The sequence below is a fragment of the Cryptomeria japonica genome, chromosome 3 (assembly GCF_030272615.1).
Source record: "Cryptomeria japonica chromosome 3, Sugi_1.0, whole genome shotgun sequence".
NCBI classification, from domain to species: Eukaryota; Viridiplantae; Streptophyta; class Pinopsida; order Cupressales; family Cupressaceae; genus Cryptomeria; species Cryptomeria japonica.
Window position 1 is genome coordinate 677,011,175 of NC_081407.1, and position 18,762 is coordinate 677,029,936.

The 18,762-nt window shown below is 34.4% G+C and overlaps 1 protein-coding gene across 1 annotated transcript in view; it reads left to right on the forward strand.

Moving 5' to 3' along the window:
* The window catches only part of LOC131055192 (probable sugar phosphate/phosphate translocator At1g48230), a 99,782-nt gene that overhangs the window by 26,150 nt on the left and 54,870 nt on the right, over positions 1-18,762 (forward strand). Inside the window, exons 2-3 of the mRNA XM_057989787.2 lie at positions 2,390-2,737; positions 9,050-9,157. Coding sequence (XP_057845770.1) covers positions 2,651-2,737; positions 9,050-9,157 — 195 coding nt within the window. The 5' untranslated portion in view covers positions 2,390-2,650. The remainder of the gene's footprint in view (positions 1-2,389; positions 2,738-9,049; positions 9,158-18,762) is intronic.

The window sequence follows — 18,762 nt, forward strand, 5'->3', positions numbered from 1 at the left end:
GAAGTTTAATTTGAGGAAACATTCTTAAGGCAGGATCCATTAATGAGGATGTCTTAAATGATTATTATTTACTGTAGTTGCGGTGAATTGGAATTCATCTCTATTCAGGAAACAGTGGTTTATCAATGTGCTCTACACATCAAATCATGCCTAATACAATAGATACACATCCCACTTTGAAGGAATAGGTTTGGAAGTGTTGTTTTTGATTAGAAAGCAATATATAGTGAACTGCTTTTGAAATTATTTAACCCCACTTTGTGTTTGCCAAGAAATGCTACATGTCCAAACTTCATTTCAATAGAGCATGATTGAGATAATCAAGGTGTCAGAATTCTTTTTTTCTTTTCTATTTCTCAAAATTCTTCATTTTAGGATTTGTTTACAAAGCCACAAAAGTCTTCCAGCCTCCATTAAAATTTTTCCTATGTTACCCCGAGTTTCTGGGACGGATTTTTTTTTCCTAGAGTAGGGGACAGCAGGGGACGGCAGTGGGGACAGCTATATAAAAAATAGGGAAAATTAAAAATATATAGGGAAATTATAAATATTTGTATAAAAACATAGATAAAGCATGCTTATATACATTATAAAACCATAACATATAACGTTTGTGTTAAATAATTTAAATTGAGAGTTTGCATGAGAGTGGAAGTCAAACAAATAATCAAAATTCAATCATTAAATTTATGGGACAGCCAGAGTACGGGTTTCCGAAAGTTTCCGAGTTTCCTGGACGTCCCCGTTTCTAGGACGGGTCAAATTATGCCGGAAACGCATCCCCGGGTAACACTGATTTTTTCTGAACATTATCATTCTAGTTTGGTTTATAATCTAAATCAATATCAAAGTGAAACAGTAAGTTTAATTTTTACCTTCTTCAAGGATCCTATAATCATAAGAAACTGACAGGGACTGTTTCCTTCTTAGGTCTTATAGTCATTTGATGTATTAAATTTTTAATGCTAATGGCTTGGCAGAACAAATAAAGGACCATAATTTGTTTGTTAAGCTCGATGATTAATGATATCCTTGGGGAAAAGGATGATGTGCTCATATATCCATTTGTACCATATAATGACAGCTGCACCCTTGTACCTGTGTGCCCAAGTTAACTATCCACACTAGGTACCTTTCACTTGTTGTAGATATCAATGTAGTCTCTAACCTATGTGATCTTGGTATCAACATTCTTAAAACATGTTGCTATATCCTGACATGCACTGATGTCTAATCTAGTGATTTGCTTCTTGTGGACTTTTTGCTCATATTCTTGTCTGGCATGCATTATTATATTCTACTTAGATGTTATTTAGGACAATTTTTTCCCTAATTGTAGCTTAAATATGTCTTTGTGGTATTCTTATTGCTCACATTTTACTATTCATTCCAAAATCCTGTTCGCACTTCATTGTGCTTTGGGCAAATTCACATCCAGAAATTATGATGAAATTTTTACCTTAAAAGTATTATATAAAATTTTGGGTTTGTTTATTTCTCTTAATGGTTCTTTACTTAACTCTTATAATTCTGGATGCTATATTTTTTCTTTGAATTTTCTACTGTCATGTTTCATTATGCTTTTTCTATAATGCTGTATGTGAATTCACCTTTTGACTTTTTGTCCATGTAATTGCATTGCTTAATTAATTCATGCATGCAATTTTGACGGCCATCTTTAGTTCCTATTTGCATATAAGGTTCTGAATTGTGTTAGGTGATTTTCTAAAGGTTTACCATTCTTCCTTCTTTTTCTTCTTGGTCTTCTCTTTTTAATTTTTATCATTGATCTTTGTTTTGGGGATTGGGAATGGAGTATGCACATGGCTTGCTTTGTGCTTTTCAGCATTGTTCCATTTTGTGAGAAGTGATTGTGTCTCAATATTATATTATGATCAGAAAATCATTTGATAATTACAGTTCTTTATTCCAAGGAATATCTCTTCATGTAATGCTAAAGAAAGTAGAATATCATGATTATTTTCATATATATGCTAAAGGTGAAATTCTTACAGATAAGAATTTAGTACAGATTAAGGTATAGTCACCCCCTTAAGAATTACAGCTTTTCTCCAATAAATTGTTTTAGTCTCTTGTTTTAATATTCTGTGTTATTGGAGAAGACAACGTATTACAGTCAAAAACTTTGCAGGTCTATTAATGCTTGATTATCTAAAAGCTCTATTCATTCTTGAATAGCTATGCTCTAAGCTTGTATTCAAAATGGCAAAATGGCATACCATTTTGAAGTCAAGTTTCATTTTTTGTTTTGTTTTTGTAACACAAATCTATTTCCTGGTTCTGTGCCTGGCACTTTGACATTACTGCTTAAGTCAGATTAAGCTTTTTGAATTCAATTTTCATAGTTTGATTTGTTCTTGTAATGCAGGTCTATGGTTTCACTGCTTGGCTTTGATATAACAGCTTTAATCAGAGAGAGCTGATGCTTAAAGATCTCATTATATGTTGAAGATAGTTTTCAGATTGCGAGATTCAGCCTGCTGTCCCGAGGACATGCTCTTCATTGTGAAAGCTTGCAGATGACTGAAGTTGGCAGATTCTTTGCACATGGGACATTACTTATGATTTGAGTGACTTATAGATCAAATAAATTTAACTTGTTTTCTGAGTTAAAAAATCGTTTCTCACAATGTTGATCAACAAATCACTCTTGCTAACCTATCTGTACCTGCTCATATACATCTCCCTTTCATCTGGTGTCATTCTGTATAACAAGGTACTTTGCCTATTTCTTTGATATTTTCATGTCTCTCTCAAACATTTTTTATTTCAGAACAATACATTAGCGTTGTCAATAATTCTCTGTAAAGTGTAATGCTACTTTTGGTTTGTGTAGTCAAGATAGATATTCCTGGTCTATATTTTATCCAAACAGTTTTTTATATTTTTATTTTCTGTAAGCTGTGTATGGAGCCTGGACCATCTAGATGGTTATTATATTTACTGGACAATGTTACATGTAAGTCTCCCATCAGCAATTCAAACACAATTTACCATCTATCAGGATGCTGTTTAAGCGTTTCTATAACAGAATGTACAATCTCAATCTTATGTTGGTCAAAAAGAGGAAGCTGGATGCTTCTGTCAACTCTTTGAAGCAGGTGTATAATAGTGGTTGACGACTCCATGAACTAGGTCATATTTTTTCTCCTGCTGTTGTGATTTTTATTGTTTCTGGGATTTCTGGAAACATCAGAGTTTCTCCGACTTTCCAGGTTGTGAGGATGCAGGGACTTCAAGGCCACAAATTTCTTCCCAAAGGTTGGGGATGGCAAGGGTACACTAATCAAGATAACGTAATATATAAACAGCTGAATTTTTAAAAAGCAATGTGCAACATTTGTAATGACAATTGCCCTCCCCCTTTTAGGTTTTTACTATTTGAGGGTTTTTTAGCCTATTTTTATGCACCAAATGGAGCAAGCTGTCCAGTCTTGATAAAAGGGCATGGTTCTTCCAAGTTCCCAACTCTCTGGGACGTTTGGGACATTGGAGATGTCACCTGGACCCCTGAGGATTTATCCCCAATGAAAATTGAAAAACATGCTATCCTGTGCTCTCTAACATTACAAAAGCTAAAAAAGTGACAGATGAAATGAAAAATATCACTTTATTAAGGGCCTTTTTGAAACCATTACTTTATAGACAACACTGTGAAGTAATGCTAGATTATCTCATTTCCTTTTGCTTTGAAATGGTGTTCAGAAAACACTAGAGTACAAGGCTAAACTCTGATGACAGAAAGTTATATGCTTCTCAAGTATCTTTTTAGTTCAATTCTTTTTTTATGCAGAGTATATAACATTCCTAAATTTGGGGTGACAGATTTTAAATAGAAATAATTCCTCTTGCTTGCTGTTATGTATCTACAACCTTTTGAAACCTGAAAACAAACCATGTTGCTAATAACTGTGGCGAGGGAAGTGATTGCAGAATCAGATAAAATTCTTTTCTGCCGCTTGTGAAGAAAAATAATACATTCTTATTTAATATTTTATTTTCTTGTTTGAGAAGATCAAAGGAACTATTGAGAATGCAGACTAGAGATCAGGGATGTGATGAAGACTATAAGAGAATAGTATGAACAATGTTTATGAATCTGTATGCATCAGTGGAATTTTTTTGTCATAACTGATGGTACAGAGAATGCTTAAGGTCATTTCTTCTAAACCCTAAACTTTTGCCTCACAGACTCTGCATCTGTAACTCTATATCTTCAAATTCATGATATGCTGTTAATCTCCTTTGTAGGCAAAGTGGTAATTAGTTGAACAACTTGGATCAAATTTCCTAACGAAAGGGTCATTTCTTGGGTTCCTTGATCGGGATTTGCAACAAGAGGGAGCATCAGTATCCCCTCAATCTATGAGATCACCATCAACAATCTTGCATTGATGTCAACCTGGCACTTAGATGTTGACCAACACATTTGTCTGTCAGTATTGACAATCACCGTTGAACAGCAAAGTTGATTGCAAAAGTCCAACCTGCATGAGCGTCTTTGGCATCCACTCCTTGCACTTTCTTTTATATCTGTCTTCTCCATGTCAGATAGCATTTTAAGAGTGGAATAATTTGTTGATTATACTCTCGATCAAGACATCAACTGGGACAAAAGGACTCTTGCATTTGGCAGTCTGGGGTTTTTGTCCTTTGTGAGCATTAAGTAATATGTTTTCTAAGTTGCAAGTTGGAAGTCTACTTTCAAAATGCACACAGTGTGAATTTCAAACTGTCATAATATCATCAAGCTCTGGACCTGACCTCTTAATTAACATGCATACAGAACAAGCATGCTATCAAACAAAATATAAAAGAGGACAAGTAATCAGAACCGAAATATCTGCAACTGAATAAATTTCTGTAAATTATGCTTTTGTGCATGTGACTTTTTGGGCCATAGGATTAGTGACCTATTGGAGATTCAGGGAGTCTTTTGTGAAGCTATTGCAGTGGACATATATTTGAATGCCTTTGTGCTATCCTATCAAATTAATTAAATGTGTCTTGTGCATAGCTTCGCATCTAGCTGGATACATACGACTACCTAAACATGCAAATACTTGCATCAGATAGCTGTGAGACGTTGCTTAAAATATTTGTAACACTATGCTCTAGATATAATAATCCATCTATTTAGACACATTCTGTGCAATTCTGAAGTGTGGGATTTGATGTATCTACCTTTGTCGATTTTACATCTTTTGCTGTTGTATCTGATTCTGAGTATTCTTCATGATCTTAACCATGATTCCTGGATGATAGGGCCCTTTGCTTGTCTATTTGTAATTGTCAGTGACACTCTTGCTTTTTTAGATTCCTGCAGTGCATGTGATTTTGATCATAAATTTGATGATAGGTATCTGATCATGGACTATGTTGCTATATTTGTTTCTATATTTCTGATCATGGCAAATAGTATGCAGTAGAGGGTCGCCCCCATTTGAATCATTAGTGTCCACAAAATTTACAATCCTCTAATCAGATTATAGTACGAACTGTGTTGTCCTGATATGCTTAAGATTTTGTTTGTTGAGTGATCCAAAATAGGGAGGATATTCCTCACTCTGCAACGAGTAAATGGATTTTAATGTGAAGAAAACTTCAAAAAAGCTTAACAATTTCTTAACCATAAACAATGATTGTCAGATACAATGACTGAAGTAAATCAAAGAAATACAGAAGACTATACACTATATGTGGAAAAAGTAAATGATACATGCATGCAAAACTGATCACAAACAGTTTGCCCTAGGTAAATCTTTTAGGTTAAAAAGCTCCAGCTCTAGAGAGCAATTTACCCTCCATTCCAGTGTCAGAGGGTTGCTTATGGATATTTATGTGCCAACATGGCTATAATGATCTGACACAATGTTATTAGAGCCATTTGCCTTGGCATTTCTTAGATTTTCCAGGGGAAACACATGTAGGCTGCTTGTACAAAGCAGTTAAATTGCCAAACTTGGTTTTCTGGGTCATTTTGGTATCCGCAGTTCTGAACAAAGGTTTATTGGGGCGTTCACTGCTTGTACAAAGTGGGAAATTCGCCATCTTTGTTTTTTGGTTTGTTTTGGAATTGGCAACTTTAAACAAAGGCTTCGGCATTACAATCAATGAGCTTCATGTTGTGACCCCAAAATTTCATCATACTTTTTGGAGTGGATATTTTGGATTATTGAGCTTTGGGAGAACAATTTGTGTAACTGTATTAGCTATATTTTTTATTGTTGGTTGCTTTGGGTGATACACTGTAGATATGATGGTATTAGGACTGATAATGCTGAAAGGGGATTTTTGGTTGTCATATTGAGCCTTGGCCTGCTAATATATGTACTGACTCTCATTTATAATTCTTGTATGTCAAAATTGTATCATAGAAGAAAGGACCATGTAAATCATCAATTTTCTTGACAAGATTTTGTGGATTGACCATGGTTTTGATACCAACAACAAAATCTACTGATGTTATACCATTGTAATGGTGGTTGATTAGCATCATACACTAGAATTCTGAGGGCATAGAGGAAAGATCTGATTTTGTTGAAGGATTGCAGTCGTTTGAGAAAAACAAAAGAAGCTGGCTGCCTCCTAGGCAACTGGGTGCCTCTAGGCAATAGACAAGTTTGATCTGAGACCTGGGTGTCCATAATGTAGATGGTCTTCATCTTCTGTGGATCAAACACATTATTGTTGACAAAATGCCTATTATGAAGTGTAATGTTTGACTTGATGGCAATATGCTATACTACGCCATAAACCTATCTTGGTGTTAGTCTTGATCCATGACTCCTTGGGTTGAAAAAAAGGACCTCATATTGTAATTGTGATTATTGTGCAGTGGTGAAGTTAAAGTTTAGGATTCCCTTATCAAATTTCAAAATGATGTTGGGAGTTGACACTCAATGTCTTTAATCATCTGATGAAGAGTTGGGCAGTTATGTTATTGAATTGTTTGATAGTCATAAAGTCTCTAAGGTGTTATTCAGATACATTGTCATTTTAGAATTTAGTTTTAAATACTTGGAACAAGTCATAAAAGTCTTGGATGGAAAAGCTAGTCAACTATTCTTTGGCAGTGCTAACTAACCTCTTGGTAAAAAGTTTACATGTGGCTTGGGGGTTAGAATGGATCCAATCCTTGTAAATGGAACAAAAATTCTGTGTGCGATTGGGTCTCTGCTATTGTTAATTATAATGTTGGGAACAATGAATACTATATTGATGTGAGCTATGGCCAAGAGGGAGATTCGCTTGGTAAAGGTAAGACAAGTGGATATTTTATATATCGATATTTCTCTCTGCTCCTTGTGAATGTGAGAGAATCACAAAGGTATTCTGATATGCATATGGTTTGTTGTTGTCAATGTTGCTTATGGCTTGTATACTGTTCAAAAGTATTTTACAAAATTGGTGATAGAAATCACAGTAGATTGTCCAGTTAAGTTTGGCAAAATTAGTAGCTGTCAAATAGGTTGGAGCTTGTTAGAGTGGTGGAGGGAGAAGATTGTTGTGGATGAAAGTATCGGCTGTTGCCAAATTGGTTTGTTGAGAAATGTGGTTGTCTACGTAGACAATTTCAACAGCAGCCAAAGTAATAAAAAAGAATCTCTAAAGAAAGCAATTTGCTCAAGGTTTCATTGGATAGGCTGGGCTTGTCCAAGGGGGTGACTGTCATGCAGCTATGATGTTCTACAAAGTTATGCTGCAATCTTTATATTACTTTTCAAATTTAGAATGTGGTTATGTGGTAAATTGAGGATGAAAGGCTAAAAGTTCTTGGATATGGTTGATGAATTTCAGGGAAGAGGAGTTGCATATATTTTGTGAGATATCTAGGTCATTGACTTTAGCCCAATCTCAGATTGTAACCTTCTCTATTAATGTCTAATTACCTTTCTGGATTAAGTAATGGGATTGTTATTTTGGTAAGAAGATTGGAATCATCACTGGAATAGTCATGAATGGAATCAACTTTGTACTCTGACATGTTTGACCAATAGTCATTCGTGTTGGGAGCAAAGAAAGGAAGATAGACCATAGGAATGAGATAAAACCAAAAAGGAGGGTTTTCTTTATGTTCACCAAAACTTATAAAGCCGAACATGCCACCCTGAATAGATGCTTAATTAAACATTAACATAACATAAAGTACAGTCTTGACAAGAGAAGGCAAAGGGCTACATACTGTTTGTTTGTTGCTTGTTATTTGTCTATCCTTGCCCATCTTGGGAATCTGCAAAAACAGAGAGAGGGGTGGTGGGGCAAAGGAGTGAGGGAAAGGGACAGGGAGAGGGTGGACCTCTGTTGATCTCCACGTAGATGGTTAGATTGATTAAAAGTTGGTGAGAATGCTAGTAGCTATGACTCCTCTGACCAGATAGACCAGGATGAAGGGATATTAACCTTGCAAACATAGTTGGGAAGCTTTTTCCTTTGCATGTTTGTACCAAGATAATGTATAAACAGTAGCTAGGGCTGTTATGCTTGACTTATATTTTATTAATGCATCCAAGAGATAGTTAGAATAGGTTTCTATATATGCCAAACCAACCAAGAGTGTGAGCAATAAGAGTGGGAAAGTCAGCTAGGGTTGAGAGAGCAAAATAAGATAGGAAAGCATAGGTGATGACTTCAGCTAGGGCTGAAACAGGTGGCTTGGGGTAATAGGTGGTGGGAGAAAGGAAGAACATTGGAAGGGTTTGAGGATATGGAAAATACTCAGGGGGCTTAAGGATCCTGTAGTAAATTTATATTGGCTATCTCAGTTAAATACGAGAGATAGTTTTTCTAATTTTAATAAAAATAAAATAATGTTGTAGTCATATCATGTTGTCTGACATTCAGGAGTGGTTTAGGCTTAGAAAGCAAAAAGCTACAAGTGCACAACTTTTATATATGCTTTGCAGCTTTATTGAGATATTCCAAGTTTTAGTCAACTCCTAATATCTCTAGGTATTTTAATTTATGCATTTTGTGTGGTGAGAAAATGATATGTAATAATGAGAGTATTCATACTTCACTTTTGCAGTGGGTACTATCAACAAAGCATTTCAATTTTCCATTCCCAATAACTCTCACAATGATTCACATGGGATTTTCTGGAGCAGTTGCTTTCATACTTGTTCGTGTCCTCAAGGTAATACTTGGCACTTGACTTTGTTCTTCCTGATAACATTTAACATATATAGAGTAGTGCTTGATGTAGATTGTGCTCTGTACTTGTGGTATTGATTTTGAAGCTGCACTAAATGTAATGTAATATATTGTGTTATGAATTTGACAATTGTCATTTATATAAATGAATGGTAGTAGTGATTTGCTCTCAGTATGATTGGTTAAATGTAGTCATGGCTTTGGGTTTACATTATGAGATACTTTTCCCTCTATCAGATAGAGGTTTTTCTGTATTGGATTGTATTTGAACTACATATGATTTTGGTATGCCATGGGAGATGTTGTAAACATTCAATATGGGAAGTGTAAATTTGAACCAGAACTTACAAACATTTAGGAAACTAAAAAAACAACTCAAAAAAATGAAAATGAAGAAAAAAAATGAGAAAACGTGATACCAATGTAAAGAGGCAAGCTCCTCTTGTCTCACTACAGCATTCACATTTGAGCTCGTATTGGAAGGAATTTTTGATTGCTTTGTGGTTAACGGTGTTTCTAGAGCAATTTTGCGTGCTTGTAGAACTGATTCTTGGCTGTGGAATTTTCTCCTGCAGTCATTGATAAATGTGGCCTCATATTTTGTCCCTGCAGCCTCCTAGTAGAAATAATATTTTCAAAATGACGTGATAGGTTTTGCATGTATATTCATATCTGTGATATTCCAGTTGTATTGTTTCCAAGATATTTTATGATTTGCTACATTTTTTATTGGACAGTGTATTAGTATCTGTACCATAATCCAGATCCATGAAGATTAGGCCTTCTTTATTTTTTTTTTTGGCACGGCAAAGATTGTTTGTGATCATGTTTCTAAATAATGCCAAAACATCAATTTTTTAAATCTGTCAGTACATTAAAGAGACTTCAAACTTGAGATATTTTTCATATGCCTTTATGCTACTGAAGAAAAACTCTTTCACCTTCTCTGAGTTTTCTGTTAGAAGATACAAACGTGAAAGGCAAATAATATTATCATTTACCTGTTAGAATCTCTTGATAGATACAAGCTTGGGTGAGTGCTAATGTGGTTCTTTGAGTTGAATTATATGTATCACCCATTTGTAGAATCCATGCAACTTTGTCAAACATCTGTTATCCCAGCCTTCTGCTATCTGAGTAGATAATACCTTATTTTCAATTAATGAAAGTTACAATTAAGCCAAAATTTGATATGACTTAAATTTGCAATATTTGAGGGAAATTATCATTAGGATGAGTTGTAGACTTGGACTTTCATTATGTAGCATGCGTGCAAGAGGTTGTGGAGTTTGGGAGTTCTTTAGATTGAGCCAGTGCTTTAGTTTGATGTTGGGCTAACTTTCATTGATTGGCCTAAAGCAATCCTTAGAAGATGGATACTGGAATTCATAATGTAAATCTAAAAAGAAGCAATCTGGATATGGGATATGGCTATGAGCCTATGAGCAATAAGAGAAAAACAATGACAGGCAAACGTATGGTGTCTTTAAGAATGGATTGTAGGGTCATATGATGCCATCAACGGTCAGGCTAGACCTTGAAAGACTATATAGATAATAACAGTAAGATATATGTTTTCCTCTCTGATTTCTAAATTGCGTAGCCCTTAACTTGATTTATACTTTCATACATTCGTTTCATTTGTAGTAATATAGGACTTGGCAAATTTCTCAATATAACCTTTTGGATTGCATCTGTCTCTGATTTGTATTTATTCCATAGTAGCATTACTCAGAATTAGGATTGTCTTGGAAGATTAAATGTATAAATTCAATTTGATTACTCTGGATTTAATTGGGAAAAACTTGGGAAAGAAGAAAATGTTGAAATATTTTATATTTAATATTAATGAAAACAGGGAGAATTTTTTTTCTTAAAAGTTATTCCAAGCCAGATAAAGTGAAAAGCATATTTTTGTTATTCCAAGCCAAATAAAGGGAAAAATATTAAAATTGGTTACCTTCCATCTGGTACAATTCAAACAATATTTTATTATGCTGAGAAGCATAACTACAGTGGCAGTGAGGGGTGGAGTCTAATGGCGTGTGTGTTAACAAAAACTATTAAATAGGCAACATATATTTAAAATAAAAACTAAGAACTATAAAATAACTTATAAATAGTTGAAGTAAAATAAAGTAATTCTTTAAGTAAATAAAATAAATATAAATAACTAGTAAATAGAAATAGGCTTTAGCTCTTTAAATAATTAAAATAATTATAAAATAACTCTTTATTAGTTCAAATTTGAATAGTTCTAAAGTACAATAAAATAACTCAAGGTTGATACCTTTTGGTGTTTCTTAGTTAGATGTGCGTTTCTTAGATAGATGTATTTAAGACATCTATACTAGGATTTTGCTTTTCTAAAACCAAGATCTAAATCCTTAAAAAAATGTGTGTTGAGGCCATTAACAATTGCAATAAATGGTTTTGTGAAGATTGTGCTCTTTTTTCAAATACAAGGTTGAATCTTTGGAATACATCTTTGCCTGAGAAAATCTAAAGCTGCAGTGTTTAAAAAAGAGTGTAAAGTCTAGATAAAAATGAAAAAATAAATAGTTCAATCCCCAATTAAATTGTGATTTATTCATGACTAAATTCCGAACTGGTCATGATTTCTGAGTAAAGTACAATTTAATCAGGATTGAAGTGATTAGATTTTCTCGAAAACCATGCCCTAATTTGAAAAAGAAAAATAGCTATATTGCCTCAAAAAACTGTTAGAGACTATTTACCCATTAATCCCCACTTAAATTGTGATTTATTCATGATTAAATATTGATTTAGTCTTGATTTCTGAATAAATTACAATTTAATTAGAGGATTGAATTGTGATTACATTGTCTCAAAAAACAGTCAATGAATTTTTATCTGTGTTGTTACGAAGGTGTCCTTCCTTCAGCAGCGCTGCAGTTATTCCTCAGCACATAAGCATATCTAGAAGCAATCTTGATCTGTTTGCAGGTGTGTTGAAGGCTCAGTCAAGAGCAGCATCTACATAAGCATGGCACGTCAGTGATGAATGAGTTCACCTTGCTCTCTGTGCAGTTAAGATCAGCATGTAGAGGATGTAGTCATATAGGAGAATGAGGCCTAGCTATGTAAGGAGTCTTCTTTGAGATAAGTGCCTAGTTAGCTATTTGAGACTTGAGCGATTTCTGGATGTGACTTAGTCTCAACTATTTTGATTTGGAGTTAGTAGTTGTTAGACTTAAGTTGATTGATTAGCTGGACTAGTTGCTTGTTTAGTCCAACTGAGTGCGACTCTTGTGAGTTGAAAGCTTAACTGGTAGCTTTACTTGACACACCATCTAGCTTCTCTTAGTTAGATTCACAGTGCTCTTGACTATTTGAAGGACAAATATTCTGAGTTTAATATTGATGTGTATAGTCACTTTTATAAAATTTCATTCTAGTGCAGGGCATTTATTTTCAAATTTAATGGGAAACAGTTGCAGGTTTGAGAGTTCAATACTGTGTATTTTTTTGTTCACATTTTAATCATTATGTGTTTGCAGATTAGAATGGTCAGAGACTGTTGTTTTGATTGAAGTTTTGTGTTTTAAGCTACATGTTTCTTAAGACTAATTATTTCGAGTGTAGAATCGTTTTACCATGGTCTGAATGGGTGTTCTGTTTTCAGAGGATTTTTAGAAATGCTCATTAAAACACCTTTAGGAATCTCCACTATGTTGTTATGAGAAAGCAGCCAAAAAAGATGAACATTTTTAATTCCTCACATTATTAAAGGGGGCCACTACCCCAGTGGAGACCATAACAACAAACCCTAACTTTAATGCAAGCTCATAAAACAAACTCGAGTCACAACATTCTTGCACCATTTGGCATTAGAAATAGAGATCAAATTATAAAGAACATTAAAGCTTTATAGAGTGATTTAACTAAGTAGTTAGTTTTTGATGTTTCTCCAAGTTTATGGGTTGGCAGACATGGGGATGATAAATTTTTTCCTAGATTTTGGGGACAGCAAGGGCACAATTAATAAAGTAATTATTAAACAGTAAAATTAAAAAGAGCTTCAGGTAAGCTAAGCTACCAGAAAACATGGTGTTTTTGGGTGTGATTTGTTGTGGAATCAGATTTGGAATCAAATTGCTTGTGGAATTGAGTAGGCCTTGGATTTTGAATTAGAATCCTGTGGAATTGTCAAGGAATGAACTCGGCCAATTTGAAGTTACTCATGACATTTTGAAGCCCTTTCCATCATAATTCTAGAGTTTGGCGAAGTGTTTGATGCATTATTTTGACTTATTGACCACTGAAAAACTCTAAACAACCATCATTCACTCATTCTGTGTGTTTGATGAGCCACATGAACAACAAAGGAGCTTTCAATGCCAAAGGAGTTGCAGAAACAACAAACAAACTAGCTTTGCTTTGCTCAATCATTGCTAGGAAAAGAGCCATCCAATGGATCCCAAAATCCCTAAAATCTTTATTATGAAAATTTGTCACCTCGCTTCAAACACTAAACTCTTTGATAGAAAGTTGAAAATTTACTGTCATGCTTTATATTTTATTCTGACTCTCTTTGTTTTGTATGCTACAACTTAATTTGTAAATCATAATTTACCGTTATAGCATATATATGTCACTTTATATTATCATGAAGGAATTGCTTTAACTTAATTTGCATATGTTTAATTGTAAGTTACCATAACTTTATATTCTGATTGCTATAACTTATAAAGGACTAAAATTGAAAATATATACTGTGCCATTCTTTAAGTCCTACATATCAATTATTTTCCTTAATGATATAATATTATAAAGTGACACTATGGAGAAATGAATTCGTAACAATACTTGGCAGTGAATACATATAATAAATACATTTCATTTTTAGTAAAAATTTATAACAATTCTAACTTCACCAATAAATAAAAAGGGCACTTGATGTAACACCCAATTTCATTATATCTGTAATGAATTGTTAATTTTCTAAACAAAGCATTCTCTTGTAAACCATTCACAATGTTCCATGAATGATATTTGGTATCTTGAACTTCTTGATTGTAGGCTACAAATATGTATATTATGATATTTACATCTATTTATGATATTGACATGTTTTGATGTAACCAGCCCAAAGAATATTTTGCTGTATTGGTCTAATATACCCACAGTGTACCCAATTCCGATTTGTTGACATAGGAAGTAAGCGGAAATAAGTGATCCAATAATCCATTTGATAATCATAATGACACAATTTAAATTTTATTTATACTGATGAAAATTACAAATTACAAACAAGTGAGGATCCTAACTGTAAATGACACATCAAAATGACAAAACGGTAATGCCATAAAAAGTTATACACAGCTGTTTTGAGCAACAAGCTCAGAAATTGTAGTTGTCATCCGATCAATATCTTGGAAACTGCTCTATATTATTAAATCTGTTGGACTAAAATTTATCTTGCAACATGAGCTCAACCAATCTTGCTTCTTGTCAACTAGTTGCAGTTCCTCTGGTTCTACATCCCAAAATGCTGTGGGAGTTTGTTTGTACTCAGGTGTTTTGTGATCATTGATACACAAGGCACTATGTACAACATTAAGCCTTTTTCACTCTCTTAGAGGTGGGTTTGTTCCTCCCAAGAGAGTGGATAAAGCTATATGTGGACCATTCATTTCAGAAGTAGAGGAACTAGAAAATTGTGAGAGGAAGCAAATTTAGAGTATGCATAGTACTCTTGGAGGCCTATACTATTAGAATATTTAATTATATTTTAGTCACCTATATTTAGCTCCTTGTTTAATGGTCATTTAGCTTTTTAGTTTTTAGCTCGTTAAGTGTTAACTTTTGCTTCTTTATTAAAGACGCATAGTTAAGATTTTATTTAATTTGCTTTTAAGCATTTAGCTTTTTAGTCATACACTTTAACGATTTGTTCTTTTTATAGAACATCGTCTTGTAAACTCTATATATACGCTTGTATATCGTTCAATTAATCTATTCAATTATTTTTCATGGTATCAGAGCATGGTTTAAAATTTTTTGGAAAATTTATAATTCTAAAATAATTTCTTATTGAAATTTTTTTTAGTGAAATTTTTTAAAAGTTTTTTTCCTTGGGCAAATTGAATCAAAGAGATTTTTTCAAAGTCTCTTTTCATGGGCGACACTTTTTTGTAGGTTTGGTTTGAAGTTTTTTTTAGGGCAGTCTTTCTCTGAGATTTTTTCGTGAAGATTCGTGAGCAAGCTTTCTGCAGTTCAATGTTTTTCTGGGTGGTTTTTTTGGCAAGATCGTGGTTTTTGCTGAGGGAGATCGGTTTTTTTTTCTGGGCGTCGTTTCAACTTGTATTTTTGAGTTTGCCGCAATGGATTTTTCGCGACGTCTCTTGGTTTCATTGTATGTGTGCACGTTTTTTTGTTTTGGTGGTGATTTTAGCGGCTATGATCGCGATTTTTTCATGCTTTCAACCTTTAGTGATTTCTCCGTGAATTTTGCGGGCCTCTGTGACGCCAAAGGTTTTTTTTTCATGGTTTGAGGGGTCTTTCTCCTCTAAAATCGCGATTCTTCTGCATTTGGGCACATTTTTTTTTCTGCGAGGGCTTTGCTAAGGTGGTGATTTTCCTTTCAGATTTTTCGTGGGTTTAAAAACCCCCATTTTTGGTTTGCGGACTTCTTTCGTGATTTTTCCAGTGATTCTAGGGTTATTCATCACTCTTTTCTAGGTTCTGCGAAATTTTTTTTGGGCTTTGTTTGTAATTTGTTCTGTTTTAAAAATAAAAATAAAATCAGATTCTATTCTTTTACAAAACATTAGGGTTTTGCAGATTTTTTCTTTTGCAGATCATTATTTTCTGATTTTTAATTAGAAATTTTTTCAGGGTTTAAATCTGTAGGAAATTTCAATTTTTGGGTTTTTCAGCAGACCTCGTTTTTTGTGCATAAGAATACAAGAGGGATGGCATCATTGACGAATGTCATGTTGGAAAGCAGTCAGAAGTTCAACAGACAGTACTTTAATACTTGGAAGCAGAGGATGCTCTCAATTTTTGAGTATCGTTGCCTTGATCAGATTGTTTTGGGCAGGGAATCTCGTCCTACAACAACAGGTGATGATCAAGACAAACATGATGTGAAGAATCGAGAGGCTGTTATGCTTATCAAGTTATCTGTCACAAATGATCAACTCCCTCAGGTGCCTTCAGGTAAAATAGCTAAAGAGATCTGGGATCTCTTGAAGGATCTTCATGAAACCTCTGATAAGAGCCGAGCTTTCTTTCTGAAGAATATGCTGTTTTCTATCATGATGGATGAGAAGACATCTATCCAAGCACATCTTATGAAGATTAAGGAGATTCGTGACCTGTTGGAAGCTATCGGTCGTACCATGGTGGAAGAGGATATGGTAGTGATCACGTTGAAAAGCCTTCCCCGATCTTACGAGCATTTCATTGACACGCTTAATATCTCTTCTACTAGTGCTGATTTGAAGTTTCTTGATCTTTGCAACAAGCTTCTACAACAAGATAGATGGAAGTAGCAGTTTGGTAGTAACAATGTTAGTGCAGAACAAGTGTTTACTGCCAGGGACAAGGGCAAAGGCGAGTACACTCAGAAGAAAGGGTAGTGCAACTATGAGGAGGGGTTCTCACAGAGATTCACATGTCACTATTGTGGTGTACTTGGGCATATCCAGAAGTTTTGCAGAAAGAGGTTGGTTGATTAGAAGTCCAACCAGGGAGGGTCTCAGGAGCAAGTGCAGGTTCATTTTGTAGAGCGTTCTAAAGAGGAGTCAACCTTCTATGCTTTTTGATTTTGTCATCGGATGGGTTTGTTGATTTTTCTCCACAAAAAATCATGGGAGGGTTTTGCATGATTTTTCTCCACAAAAAATCATGGGAGGGTTTTGCTTGGTTTTTCTCCACAAAAAATCATGGGAGGGTTTTGCTTGATTTTTTCCTCAAAAATCAGGGAGTGTTGTTTTACCATGTGATGTTTACTATTTCGCCGCGTGAGGTTTGCTGTTTTACCACATGATGTCTGCTGTTTTGCCATGTGATGTCTAATGTTATGCCATGTGATGTCTGGTGTCTTGCCGCATGATGACTAGTGTTTTACTATGTGATGTTTGGGGTTTTATCGCGCGACGTTTCAGGGTTTTTACCATTTTTTTCCACAAAAAATGATGATTTGTATTTTCAGTTTTGGAGGGTTTACCAATTTTTCCTCAAAATCGTGGTTTCAATTTGGTTACCCAACATCAGGTGGATGGATTTTGGTATTCTTGGTCATTAACACTTTTCAGATCTAGGGAGGGTCTCCACCGCAACAGAGTGTTCTTTTTGTTTGTGATCAAAAGACCTGCAATGTCTTCTGTAGGGTGGTTAGTAGATAGAATGACCATTAAGGGAGGGTATTAGAATATTTAATTATATTTTAGTTACCTATATTTAGTTCCTTGTTTAATGGTCATTTAGCTTTTTAGTTTTTAGCTCGTTAAGTGTTAACTATTGCTTCTTTATTAAAGACGCATAGTTAAGATTTTATTTAATTTGCTTTTAAGCTTTATTTAGCATTTAGCTTTTTAGTCACACACTTTAACGATCTGTTCTTTTTATAGAACATCGTCTTGTAAACTCTATATGTACATTTGTATATCGTTCAATTAATCTATTCAATTATTTTTCATATATAGTTGCCACTCGTTAATTGGTTTATTCTATGCTTAGGTGTGCCTATCAATATATGTAGAACTCTTATAGCTAATTTAATAAATTGAATCTAATCCGCTTCGACTAATGAAGCTTCTTGTAGACTATAATTTTTTTATTGGTCTTCACGAGGCCATTCATCACCTTGTAGCTGTCAAGGAGAACAAGTCTTTGGAGTCTCCATATGCTGCTTTGAATTCAAGGCTTATGCAATCATGAATAGAGGGGTTTTTAGCTCCTCCCTGTTAATTTTAGGATCAGACTGATAAATATAGATAGCAAAATCAGAGAATCAAATCATTGAACACAAAGAACACCAAAATACCCTGGGAAAATATAGATAGCTCCCTCTTGGAGATGAAAAACCCAGCCAACTAAATCCAGATCTTTATTAGACAAATCAGTATGAGACTTTACAACTGTACTTCAACACTTGAAGTATTCAGAACAGTAGGGTAAGCACAGTAGCATAACACAATAAGAACTTATCTGGAACACAACTTGCAGATCATGGAGAATATTTGCTATCTTTCAAGTTCGCTGAGCCTAGAATGAAGTCGCTGTCATTAGGAATGACTTTGCTGTTCTTGACAGTATCTTTGCTGTCCTTAAGTATATCTTCGCTGACCTTGGAGTGGTGTTCGCTGACCCTAGGAGAAGGTTGCTGCTGATAGGAATATAATCTTCGCTGACCTTGAAATGATGTTCGCTGACCTTAGGAGAAGGTTGCTGCTGAATGAAGAGTGTATTCGCTAAGTGTATATGTTGATTGATTAATTTGTCATGCAAATGACTTGCTTATATACTTGACTTGTGGTGTCAAGTCTCAAGTCGGCCTGTCTTAATAATAATATTATGTATATTGTCCAAATAGGTCTTGACCTATTAAGATGTTAT